This window comes from Labeo rohita, chromosome 8 (assembly GCF_022985175.1).
Source record: "Labeo rohita strain BAU-BD-2019 chromosome 8, IGBB_LRoh.1.0, whole genome shotgun sequence".
Taxonomy (NCBI): domain Eukaryota; kingdom Metazoa; phylum Chordata; class Actinopteri; order Cypriniformes; family Cyprinidae; genus Labeo; species Labeo rohita.
In genome coordinates this window covers 5,139,160-5,152,906 of record NC_066876.1, presented here as the reverse complement: position 1 = coordinate 5,152,906, position 13,747 = coordinate 5,139,160, and the positions used below count along the sequence as shown (strand labels likewise).

The 13,747-nt window shown below is 37.8% G+C and overlaps 1 protein-coding gene across 1 annotated transcript in view; it reads left to right on the top strand.

The window, feature by feature from the left end:
* disp3 (dispatched RND transporter family member 3) overlaps window positions 1–13,747 on the top strand; it is an 87,976-nt gene that overhangs the window by 52,737 nt on the left and 21,492 nt on the right. Inside the window, exons 10-14 of the mRNA XM_051117660.1 lie at window positions 2,093–2,254; window positions 2,882–3,013; window positions 6,559–6,695; window positions 11,488–11,657; window positions 11,800–11,930. Coding sequence (XP_050973617.1) covers window positions 2,093–2,254; window positions 2,882–3,013; window positions 6,559–6,695; window positions 11,488–11,657; window positions 11,800–11,930 — 732 coding nt within the window. The remainder of the gene's footprint in view (window positions 1–2,092; window positions 2,255–2,881; window positions 3,014–6,558; window positions 6,696–11,487; window positions 11,658–11,799; window positions 11,931–13,747) is intronic.

Below are 13,747 nucleotides of genomic sequence, written 5' to 3'. Positions count from 1 at the left end.
GGCCTCCATTACACTCACTACCCCAAAACCTTACTCCCATCCAGGTCATGGCACTAATGTAATCACTCCAGTTCTAACCAACCTACCTCGTTCTTTTTTTGAGTGGGACCCCAGGTTGCCGGCGAGAAAGGCGGGCACACTGACAAGGATGCTAAAGATTGTAGCCTCTAGTGTGCCTCTTGAGATCATGGAGGTGAGGTTTATCTGTACAGCTATTACCAGCTGGCCTCCATTACACTAACACCCCCAAACCTCACTCCCGTCTGGGTCACGGCACCTATGTATTCCCACTGGTTCTAACCATCCCGCCACATTCTTGTTCCGAGTGGGACTCTAACTGGTTAGGGAGGCAGGCGAACTAACAGAGATGCTAAAGATCGCACTCGCTAACTTTTTAGTCGGTAGCACACCTCTTGAGATCAGGGGAGTGAGGTTTACCTGCACAGCTATTACCAGCTGACCTCCGTTACACTCACCCCGCTAAGACCTCACTCCCATCTGGGTCATGGCACCAATGTAACCCCTCCAGTCATAACCGACCTGCCTTGTTCTTGTTCCGAGTAGGACTCGTACCTAGATTGCCAGCGAGAGATGCAGGCACACTAGAAAAATGCAAAAGATTGCAGCCTCTAGCACACCTCTTGAGATTAGGTAAAGTTTAGTAAAAGTTTACCTGCACAGCTATTTCCAGCTGGACTCGCTTATACTTACCCGCTAAACATCACTCCCATCTGGGTCACGGCACCAATGTAACCCCTCCGGCCTTAACTGACCCGCCTCATTCTTGTTTCAAGTGGAACTCAAACCTGGGTCACCAGCATGGGAGGTGGGCACACTAACCAAGAAGCTGAAGTCCGCAGCCTCTAGTGTGCTTCTTGAGATCTGGGAAGTAAAGTTTACCTGCACAGATATTGAAAGATACCTGCACAGCTCTTATTAGCTGTCCTCTGTTACACTCAACCCCTAAACCTCACTTCCATCCGAGTCACGGCACAAAGGTATTCCCTCTGTTCCTAACCAACCCGCTTTGTTCTTGTTCTGAGTGGGACTCAAACCCGGATTGCTGGCGAGAGAGATGGGCGACTAACAAGGATGCTAAAGATCACAGTCTCAAATATCAGTCGCTAAACCTCTTGAGATCAAGGAAGTGAGGTTTATCTGCGCAGCTCTTCCCAGACAGCCTCTTTTACACTCACCTCCTTAAATCTCACACCCACTGTAACAATCTCACTGTTACAGTGTAACCCTTCCGGTCCTAATCGACACGCCTCACACTTGTTCCGAGTGGGATTCAAACTCAGGTCATCGGCGAGGGAGGCAGGCACTTTGAAGATCGCAGCCTCTAGCGTCAGTCGCTAGTGCGTCCTTTGAGATCAGGGGAGTGAGGTTTACCTGCACAGCTCTTATTAGCTGGGCTCCATTACATTCTCCCCCCTGAGCTTCACTCCCATCCAGATCACCGCACTGATGTAACCCCTCCGGTCATAACTGACCCGCATGGTACTTGTTCCGAATGGGAGTCGAACCAAGACGTTGAAGATCGCAGCCTCTAGCATCAGTCAGTAGTCTACCTCTTGAGATCAGGGGTGAGGTTTATCTGTTCAGCTCTTACTAGCCGGCCTCTGTTACACTCACCCCCTAAATCTCACACCTATCCGGGTCAACGGCGCCAATGTAACCCCTCCGGTCCTAACCTACCTGCCTCATTCCTGTTTGGAGTGGGACTCGAACCCGGGTTGCGAGTGAACTAACAAGGACACTAAAGATCACAGCCTGTAATGTCAGTCGCAGTTTTTTTTAATTTGATTACATGATCATGTGTCAGCAGTTACTACCCAGCACTGATGATTGCATAATGACAAATTTATAAGCAATTTTTAGGCTGTTATTTTTTACCATAACACTGTAATAAGTTGGAAAAAAAATTCCAGAAAAAATACAAAAATTGTACTTTTTTTCTCAGGGTCCAAATGGCCGGGACACAAATGAGGGTTAAATCACAACATTAGCTTTTTGTGATAATTAGCCTTTCCTTGTCCACATGGCCCATACTACCACACTCTCATATATCCCATGCTATCTTGTGTTTCAGCTGTGTATGTTCTGGTTCTGCTGGGCTCGGTGTGGTGCTGTTGTCTCCTGCGGCCGGCCAGTCACGCACCTGTGCTCTTCCACAGAGACACCAACCTGCAGAGACTGCTGGATCTGCGCAGCAACCTGAGTGCCCAGGGCATTGCCTGCCATATGTGCTCGGGTGGGTCTTCTAAACATCGCAGACGGGCGCTGCTGGAGTCTATACTCTAGTGGCTCATTGAAAACAATTGCTTGACTCATTTACACTGCCTTATTTAATTAGCTTACAGATTTTCTGCTTAGGGAAAGATACAATAGATGAAGGCAGCGGGCAATGAGCCGAAACATTTGCTTTTGAGTAGTGCCAATATTTGGGTGTCAGGCAACTTTTGTCAATAAGCCATTACGGAATGGATAATGTCTAGTGTCACCATGAAGGGATTTTTTTTTTTTGTGGCTTTGATCAGCTGACTGTACATTATTCATCATCAGTTACACTGTTTAGCAAAACAGTTTGACTATAAAATGCCACAATTAAATAAGAATCAAGTATCATTCATTATTAACAATGACTTTTGTCTCAATAAACTCCACATTTGCTGCTTATTAATGGTTAGTAAGCTAGTTGTTAGGTTTAGGATTAAGGGATCTAGAATATGGTAATGTAAAATAAGGCATTAATATATGCTTTTTAGTACTAATGTACAGCCAATATGCTAGTAATACGCATGCCAATAAGCAACTTGTTAATAGTGAGAATTGCGAAAGCGGTATAGACTGATCTGTCCCACCTCTATGTATCTCACAGGTGTTTTTATGGAGCGACCTCATAATCTGCACAGCACTGCTGACTTCACAAGCTCTACCTCAGGGAACCATCCCACAATTCCCTTAAACCAGACCAAACCAGCATCTAACAACAGCGCACAGATGCTCGCAGGTTTGTTTCTCTGCTCTGCTGGGAGGAAAGGATGGAAAAATTCTGACACCTGTTTTATCAAAGCTTAATCAGTCTTTGATGTAGTCCCTGCTGGAAAACCAGGTCACATCAGCAGAAGGTTGTCAGACTGGTAAACTAGTTTAAGAGCATGGTTAAACAGCTCACCTAGGCCTCCACCAGCTTAGCTGAGGTGCTCTACTAGCACAAATTGGTCAAGATAGTCGACCACACAGGTTCTCTTCTCCAGGTCTCTTTCTATCTGAAGGCTCAATGATGACTGTATTTTAAAAATATATAGTAGGTCTGTCAAATTAGCGTGTTAATGTAGGTGATTAATTTTTTCAATTTTAATGGCGTTAAAAATATTTAACACGGTTAACGCAGGGGCGGAGCTAGGTTTAGCCACCCCACTCATGACTGCAGCTTCTGTCTCTTTTTTTCTTGACAAAAATTGTATTTAGCTGCAGAATGTCTTTACGACCACATCAAACAGGAGACTTGTCAGATGCACACTCTGGGAAAGGTACAGGTGACCAGGAGCTTCAGTAGTGAACCGCGGTCTGATGAAATGTTGTCAGGCCATATGTCCGGAAAAGCAAATTTACCTGCCATGTCAGCCGTACTGTGCTGGTAGCGCACACTTTAATTGCATGCACAAATATGGTGGCGCGTGCTGTAGCCTGTAGCATTTCATATTAAAGCGCAAATCAAATTATGAACATGCGTGTCAGATTCATGTCACATTCAGCAGTGGTAGCTCTTAAAGTAATAGCAGCCAAATAACCTAATAACCCAGCTGCTGTGATGTCTGTTAATCAAAGAACAAAAGAAAAAAGAGAAAATCAATAACTTTAGTGGCTTTAAGGATCCATCAATTTAATTTAGAATTTAGTGTGCTTATTTTACCTGTGCACTTGCTAATTTCCTAGATACATCAGTAATATTGGTATCAGTAATACTTCAGTCATCAAATAAATATTTAACAAAAAATCAGAAATATACTGTCTTTATGTTGTTTCTACATTAATTTGAAGATTGAATGAGAAATTATTGCAATATAAAAATATATTTAAAAACCTTAATGTTAGGTAATCGCAATTAACCGTGATTAATTCCAGACAAAATGTGCAGTTAATTAGTTAATTCTTTTGACAGCACTAATATATACACTCTTAAAAAAAAGGTGCTTTAAAAGGATATTCACAGTGATGCCCTAGAAGAACCATTTTTGGTTCCACAAAGAACCATTCAGTCAAGTTCTTTAAAAAACACCTCTTTTTTACCTTTTTATAATCTGACAAACCTTTCGCCACAAAGAACCTTTTGCGAAACAAGGTTCTTCAGATGTTAATGATTCTTTATGGAACCATTTAGACAAAAAAGGTTCTTCTATGGCATCATGAAGCACCTTTATTAGAGAGAGAGACAAAACATCTTTAATATATGTTACATTGTAACAAAATTCCATAATTTTACTGTATTTTTGATCAAATAAATGCATTTTTTTGCGTAAGAGCATATCAAAAACACATGAGAAAAACAGGATGCTTTAATTTTATAGCAATTTTAGATTAAAAACTGTTTTGTAAAATATTTATTTTATATAAAAATTTAAAAAGTAGTACAGTGCATTTTTTTACAGTTAACTTAAACTTCTATAATTTTTTTATTGTTTCATTTGTTTGTATAATTTCACTGAATAATCTGCTGACTGTCTTTAAAAAGAGACCATCTTTAGGTCTGTATTCAAAAGCGTTCATGAAGTCATGGCTGGTGCACTTTTACGTCTATGTTCAAAAATGGAAGGTGACAGTTAAGGAGTTAAAAAAAAGTAACTGTAATCTGATTATAAGCATTTTAAAATGTAATGTAATCTAATTACAAGTACTTTGGAATCTGTAATCCAGATAACATGTAATCAGTTGCTACCCAGCACTATTTATATATGTGACCCTGGACCACAAAACCGGTCTTAAGTTGCTGGGGTATATTTGTAGCAATAGCCAAAAATACACTGTATGGGTCAAAATTATTGATTTTTATTTTATGCCAAAAATCATTGGGAAATTAAGTAAAGATCATGTTCCATGAAGATATTTTGTAAATTTCCTACTGTAAATCTATCAAAACTTAATTTTTGATTAGTAATATGCATTGTTAAGAACTTCATTTGGACAACTTTAAACCCTTATGACTGGCTTTGTGGTCCAGAGTCGCATATTACCGTTTATATATTATCAGCAATATCAGTTTTGATATTGTGTCTGGATGCCAGAAGCTAAGATGCAGGCACAGTTGTAAGGTTTATCAAATTATGAAACAAGATTAATTTAGCTATAAGAATCTCCAAAGAAGGCAATAGTGTCATTAGTCAACTCAAGTTAGTTCAGGGTTGATTCAATTCAGTTCAATGACAGTGCAGTGTCCATCAGTTATGAAACAAATTTGATTCAGCTATAAAGCAGCTCTACAAAAGACATTATTTAACTACTGCACTACAGTGTATCTACAGTAATCGTATAATGACCTGCTAGAAACCACAAAAATCCAGTTGCAATCTGATTTAAGTTTGACACTATATTTAGAAACGGTCTGCTTAATAGTTAAGTGCATTTAAATAAAATTCTGGCTAAATTCCCACAGTTAATTAACCTAATGAACTTAATACGTTTGGATGTTCTCTAAAACTACAGTTGCTTTTGATGTTTTTTAATGTTATTATGCAGTATCTCCTCCCTGTAGAGGGACTGCAGTAGCTAACTGAAAGTATTTCACTCTGAATCCTCCCCTCAACAGCTGTAAATAATAAAAATAAATACAAAAAATGATAGGACCCTATAATGGGTAACATATTCGTATAGAGCATCACTATTTTATGTGGCACACACAGCTCTCACACGTACTCTTGAACTCTGCTCCTGTGAAATCACAAAATAAAATGCGCACAAAGGCACCCCATTACTGATATACATTCACAGACATGCTTGCAATTTTAATTGGTTTTTTAAATCCCCCTTAAATCCAAATGAACGTTTTGTTGCTTTTATTTCATGTCTGTTAGCTGTGAGGTCACAAAGGGAGTGCACTCCTAAAGGTTTAGAAAAGTATGTTTTATCAGTATGTTCAAAAAATAATGTAGGCTCACGCTCATCGTAATACTTTATACCACCTGGCATTAAAGGGTCAAAACCATTTACACATTTTTTTTGCACATAAAAGTAGTTAACATTACTTCTCAAACATCTCATATACTACCTTTTAAAAGTTTAGGGTTGGTTTTTAAAAGAAGACTCTTATGTTCACCAAGGGTGCATTTATTTGATATAAAATAGATAATATAGTAATATTGTAAAATATTATAAATTCAATATAATGATATATGTCTTTACTGTCACAATGTGCCCTTGCTGAATAAGAGTATTATGGTAATTTTTTCATAAATAAATAAATAAATACTGATCCCACTATTTTGAACAGTTATCTATCTGAAGTCTGAGGCACTGATGTAGTAAACAGCTGTTTGTGGAATTTGTGAATTTCTGCAGGTGGTCTCCTTACTGTCTATGTGTTTAAACTGGAGGCAGGCTCTGCTGTTCCTCTGTATCGTTATTCACTAAGTGCCAGTGTACCTGCACCCTGGCAGGCATCATCGTCTGCACACGGGGACGTGCCCTTCTTTCAGGTCTGTATGGCTACACACGTTCACACAGACACATATAAACACTCACAGAAACAGCGGGATTGCATGCAGTGAATTGAAATGATTTGAGAATGGCTTTAAATTCTAGTTATGCTATGAGTTGAACTTGAATTAAGGAGGCAAATATGGAATTGTATTTTAGATTTAAGGAGCATAATTAAAATGTAATGAAATTCAAATAAATTAGTATAAAGCCTAAGTATATTGTTACTTTTTCACTATGAATTTAAACGTCATACTGCACCAGCGTTGTTTTAGTGTTATTTCTATACTATTACAGTACGTATTAATATTTTGAATGCACTTTTATATTTTCAGTCTAATTTACATTTACATGTACAGGGGTTGGACAATGAAACTGAAACACTGGCCAATATAGTGTTGGAGGTTTCATGGATATATTCAGACAGCCTGGTGGCCAATCTTCACTGATTGCACATTCCACCAGTAAGAGTGTGAAGGTTGACTATGTGCACCCAGTGGTGTAGCAAGTCAGCCCCGGGCCCATATGCAAAAAATTTGCACAGGCCCCCCAATCATTATGGGCTTCAACTATATTCGCCTCAGAACAAGTGGCATGTGAATCAATGATCTTTACCCCTGTAATATTTGCACCACGAAATAAACATGAAAACAAAATATTTGAATACATGTTTAAAAAAAAAAATTAAAACGATGTCTCATGAAATCTCAAAAAAAAAAAAAAAAACATCAATAAAACATCTTGTAAATAGTCATAATAGTAGTAACATACCATTTAACCTACCTCAGAAAAGCTAACAAGCCTAAAACATTGCCAACATTGTTTTATTTTTCTCATAATTCAGCCAGTTAACTGAGTTAAAGCTTACGTTTTTATTGATGTTTTTCATGTTAAATGTGAAGACAGGTTGGATGCCACAGACTTTTTTTTGGACAGAGTAGGTAAAATTTTCACATTAACTTTATGCAGTATAACATGTTTTTTTTTTTTACATGAATTCTTTTTTTTGGTTTAATAGTAGTCATTACAAGCATTCCATAGATATATTTATCATGTCTGTATGGCACATTTTCGCTGGGTTTCTGGGTTCTTTTTTTTTATTGCATTTTCTTAGGCAATTACAGGAATATTTTAAAATAATAATGCAACACAACAAAAACACAGAGAGTGAGAAAGTGAGATATCACAGACATTATACAACTGTACATTATACAGCTATTGTTATATATACATATATACACACATACACAAATATATACATATACATACATACAAAGAAATATTTAAGGAATACGCATGTCTAAGTACCCACAGGTACTCATAAATCTGTCTACATACATACATCTGAATACAGATACATTTTAATAAATAAATAAATAAATAATAAAAAAAAGAGGGGGGGAGTGGGGGTGTCACTTAACTTCATCTCTATCACTTCCACACTAGATTTTTCATTCCCAGGGATAACATATGTTCCGCCTCTACGCTTAGATATTTAAGAAAGGGGTCCCAAATCCTATGAAATTTAAAGGGGTTATCTCTCAGTGCTGTGGAATAGGCTACGTTAGGTCCCTTAACAATACTTATCCACTGGGCCACCGAAGGGGTTGTGGTCGTTATCCATTGCAACAAAATACACTTGCGAGCACAATATAACAATATTTGCAAGAGCTGAGTACCTTTAAAACCACAAGGGAGTTCCTGTGTAAGACTCAGTAGGCAGATCTTAGGTCCTAACCGCAGAGGGCAGGAAAAAATTCTCTCCAAATTCTAAGAAAACACCTGCCCAGAACTCTTGGACCTTCAAACACTCCCAAAAACAATGTATGAGGGTTCCCTCAGCAATCTTGCATTTATTGCAGAAACTGAATAAATTGTGGTTCATTTTGTGCCTGCGTACCAGAGTAATGTGTAATCTATGCAGTATTTTAAACTGCATTTCCCAGGATGCATTATCTGCTAAACAAGAGGGTGTTTCACATGCAGCTCTCCAATCTGCTTCATGTATATCCTCTCCAATATCCATTTCCCACAAACCCCTGACTGTGTTCGAAGTGTCCTTGTTCCCTTGTTTCTTCCAAACTGATAGCACCTCATTCAGTCCAAGGGGGAAATCGGGGTTGTTGTGTATAGGTGTTAATGGCAAAAGATGCAGAATAATCCTCTATTTTGCGTGCTAGCCTCCACACTTTAACCATATTATTAAGAATTATATTACCTTTGACTAAATATGATAATTTTATGGATGAAATATATAATAGATTCTGAAGGGGGACAGATCCGATACCTGCTGCTTCTGCACTAATCCAGGTTGGGTTTCAGATCATTTTTGTAAAGCACTCCTCCTCAAGGCATAAAGCACATGTTTGTTTTCTTTATTTTATGAAAGCACAACGTTTTGTTGATATTGTGCACACAAATAAAAGTAGACCTTTTGCAGTTTCGAATGATATGTTACTCTTACCTTTATGAGCACAAATTATGGCGTACTTTAGGTTTCCACTGTTATTAAGGAAAAAAAATGCAAGTGATCGCGCTGGCACTTCCATGTCCTGCAAAGCACACTTTAGCTTCCACTCTCCGCACAAATGATTGGATATGCATCTAACAGCGCACATTTATCTAGGTTAAATGTTTAAATTAATATTGTGAAATGCATCAAGTGTTTTATGTTTATAGATTTTATTTAGGCAAGTTGTTTTGATTTGAGAAGACTGAATTAATCAAACATATGCTCAACTTAATGCTGCTGACCGGTTGGTTGTTACTTTAAAAAACAAAAGCTTGAATTGAACAAACATAAAATGTTCCAAACATGTTTCTAAATTAACTTAATAAAGAAACGAAACAAAATCTTGCCACTTTGCCATTGAAAATCCAAACCGAACTATTTTAATGGCTGCAACACGGGCTCTGATAAGTTGTCAGACAAGGGCAGGGCTCGGGCCTGAGCGTCTCAGGCCAGGGCTACGTTTCCCAAAAGCATCGTAAGCTTAAGGTGATCGCAGCCCCATTGGTTTCAATGGGTCTACGGGCCCCCAATCTGCCTTGGCCCATATGCACCTGCATACCCTACATACCCAGACGCTACACCCCTGGATGCACCCAATGATTCAGACATTGTACCCTGAAGGTGGTGCTGTGTATCAGGATGATAGACACAGCAGGACTGGTGACAGAGTGGTTTGATGAACATGAAAGTGATTAGATCTGAAAAGTCACCAGATCTGAATATTGTTGAGCCATTTTGGGGTGTTTTGGAGGAGCGAGTCAGGAAACATTTTCCTACACCAGCATCACGTAGTGACCTGACCACTGTTTTGCAAGAGGAATGGCTCAAAATCGCTCTGGCTACTGTGCAGGACTTGTATTTGTCATTCCCAAGATTAAATTATGCTGCATTGGCTGTATTAGGAGGCCCAGCACCACATAATTGTGGTCTAAAACCCAACCCCTGTATATGTAGTCATTTAGCAGACGACTTGCAAATTAAGACAATAGAGGCACTATATATATATATAAAGAAAACCAGTAGATAGAATAGAAAAACATAATAAAATAGAGAACGCTAGTGTTAGAGGTTAATTTAAAAAAACAAAACAAAAAAAACGAAAGAAAGGAAGAAAGAAAACAAGTAGTACAATAGAAATAGAATAGAGAGTGCTAGTGTAAGAGGGTCAAGTGTAGTCTTTAGTGTAAAATTAAATTTTAGTTTTTATTTTAGTAATTTTATGTCCTTTTGTCATTTCTTCTTTTTTACATATTTTTTCAGCTTTTTATTTTATTTCAATTTTAGTTTTAGCAGTTGTAGTACTTCAGCTTATTTAATTTCAATTAGCTGCAAAGTCAACATTTTCTTTTTTTCTTCCGTAGGATTTATATTCTTATTTAGTTTGTTATTTCAGTATTATTTGAATTAATGAATATTATTTTTTATATATTTAGTTTTACTCATCAAAAACATTGCATCATACAAACAACATAAAGACTATTGTTAAAATGAAAGTGTATTTATTATAAATAACAAGTGTTTGAAAGTAGTCACCTATTTAAATTTATTTAGCACAATTCATTTCCCAGAATCCCCTAATTTATTGCAAACAAGCACATTTAAAATGTAAATAATTGAACAGTATTGAAATATATTTGCTCACGTAAGTTCACTACAAATACATAGTGAAATTAATAATGAAGGTATTAATATTTTGTCTAGTGTTGAACTGATGAATTCCTCTGTTGTGTAACTATTGAATTTCTTTGCACTGCAATTCAGTTCCTCTTCCTGTCATTCCAGTTCATCATTCTCCTGTGAGCCATGGTCAATTCAGTTCAGATTCACACCCATGATTTTTGCCTGACCCTAACAAACACACACGCACACACACACACACACACACACAAAACTACCACTTGAATACTCTCCCTTAAGCAGAGAAAGAAACAGCAGCTTATATGAGCACAAACAGTCATGTCGAGAGACAGCTGTGATAAGCAATTTCCTTGAAAACATAATTACGGCTTGCAAATATGTTTTTCACATCGCTTAAATACCTTCGCTACACAGACAAAAGCCATTACGGCCCGTCTGCTAATGCCTCGGTGAAAACACAGAGCTTTCAGTGTACACAATCTATAGCGAGCCCTCAGAATTCCATCATCCTCTGAGGAGTTTGTGCAGCGTAATGTCTGCGGCGTGTGCCGGTATCACCTCAGCACGCGTCAATTGCCCTTATAGCCCATTCCATCTGAGCTGACAAACACTGTGTTGTCGATGTGTTGTCACGGTAACAGGCCTACAGCAGTCCCCATAGCAACTTCAGCACGCGGATGAGCGTGTGTGTGTCTCACGCGTATCACCCGCGCCCTCGCTGGATGCTGACTCTGCGCTCGTGTGACACCAGCCGGCGCTGGAGATCAGAGTTTGAGTTCTACGTGGCGTCCGTCGAGCAGCAGCACAGCAGGCGAGTGTGAAAAACATTTTTATTGCACCTCAACTGTGCAACATTTAACCCTGTGTGACTCAGTGCCCCATTTCTGTATATCAAAGTGTCTGAAAATAAGCTGGGATGATAGCGATCTGGCAATTGTCTATGTTTTGGATAGGAAGCTCTATTTTGCCCAGCACACCATCAGCCCGTACCCCAGTCGTGTGTGTGAGGGGCCGCCGGGGTGTGTTTTCAGCTCTGGACCTGATGGACCAACTCAGGGCAGCTTCTACGCACCTCTACCTGCAGGTACAGGCATGGGTTTTGATGTATGTGAAGCTGTGCATTTAATTTAAGATGAAAGTCATGTCATCATTTATTCACCCTCATGTTGTTCTAAACTTGTATGAGTTTCTTCTGTTGAACACAAAAGAAGATATTTTGAAGAATGTTGGTAACCAGACATTTGCTGGTAGGCATTGATTTTCATTGTACAGTGAAAAAATAAATAAATACTACAGAAGCCAATGGCCACCAGCAATGGTTACACTCTCGGAAAAAGGTACAAATCTGTACCATGTAGGTGCTAATATGCATACTTTAGGCAGGGATCTACAGTGAAAAAACTACTGAAAAAATATTTAGGAGCACCAGTGCAACTGGCCCAATCAGCATATTTGTGTTTGCACTGAGGGGAGCTTCAAATGTTTCTACATGTTTTTGCAACTTTGTGTAATGTATTACAGACATATCTGACGGATCCTTTCATAAACGAAGTGTAGAGAGAATCTAAATAAGAGATTCATTCTGCAGTGTAACGAGCTTTGTTGATTATAATGGGACTTTGTGAGATTGAGATGAGCTAATGATTTTTAAGGGACTTTGTAAATGAGATATTGATTTTAATACAACAGTTAAATAAACAAGAAGGTAATATGAAGTGACTTACATTTTCTGACTATAACACTATTGCCTGATTTTGCTCTATTTAATTGTCAAAAATAGTTTTAAACAAGTCACAACTGAGCCGCTGCGCATCTCCATTCAAACACAGCAGTGTTTCGTTTATGAATGAATGTAAATTTTTAAATGAATCTAGTGAGTCAGTGACTCAATTTCCCATTCATAGTCACTGACTTTATTCCTGAATGAAACAGCTGTTCGAATGAATCAAATGAATGAATGATTCAGTAATTAAATCAGTGACTTGCCGCCACCTACTGGCAGATTTAGTTTTATTTTTAAAGTATCTTTTCAGTTATTTAAATAATTTCATATTTCTGTATTCAAAATTTTATTTTTAAAACATTGATCTTAACATGAATTTATGAATTTGATTGCTCGCATGCCATCTCTGAGCCTCATTAAACATGAAAATACACCTACAAGACACTTTTGTGTTGTTCTGTGCCACCTCTGTAGTACAAATTAATTTTGTTAATACTGATTTCATTTAATTGGTAATTTATTCTTATACTACTTCTTCTTATTCTGTTGTTTTAATTATAAATTTTAAAAAGCTTATAAAATATGATTTCAAAAAATGACAAAAAGATGACATTTAATAAAGTTGGAAAAAACTAAATTCTCCTTTAATTCACTTTAAGGAGTCAACTAACACCTTGTAATTGAAAGTCAAATTTTTGATCAGATTTTTTTTTATTATTTATTAGAAGGTGCTCCTAAAATTTTGAGCACAAGTACTCCTAAAAAGAAAAGTAAGCGTAGAGCCCTGTTAGGTACCTTTGAGGTATGCACACTTTAGGGATAAATAAGGTACAAAAATGTAACTTTTGAAAGGGTACTGCCCCAGTGACAGCTTTTGTACCTTTTTGTTCTAGGAGTGTACCAACATTCTTTAAAATATGTTTGTTTGTGCTCAACAGAAGCAAAAACTTTGTTTTGGAACAACTTGATGGTGAGTAAATACTGAAAAAAAAATTACGGTGAACTATCCCTTCAAGGCTTGTGGTAGAATATCCTATTGTGGAAAAAAAAACCCAAAAATAAAAAGTATACTTTTAAAACTGTACTTGCAGATAATATAAAAGTGGTTAAATAAAAGCCACTTAAGTGTCAGCACTGATAGCCTAGCAGTTAGTGCACTGACATGCAGTGCAACAGCA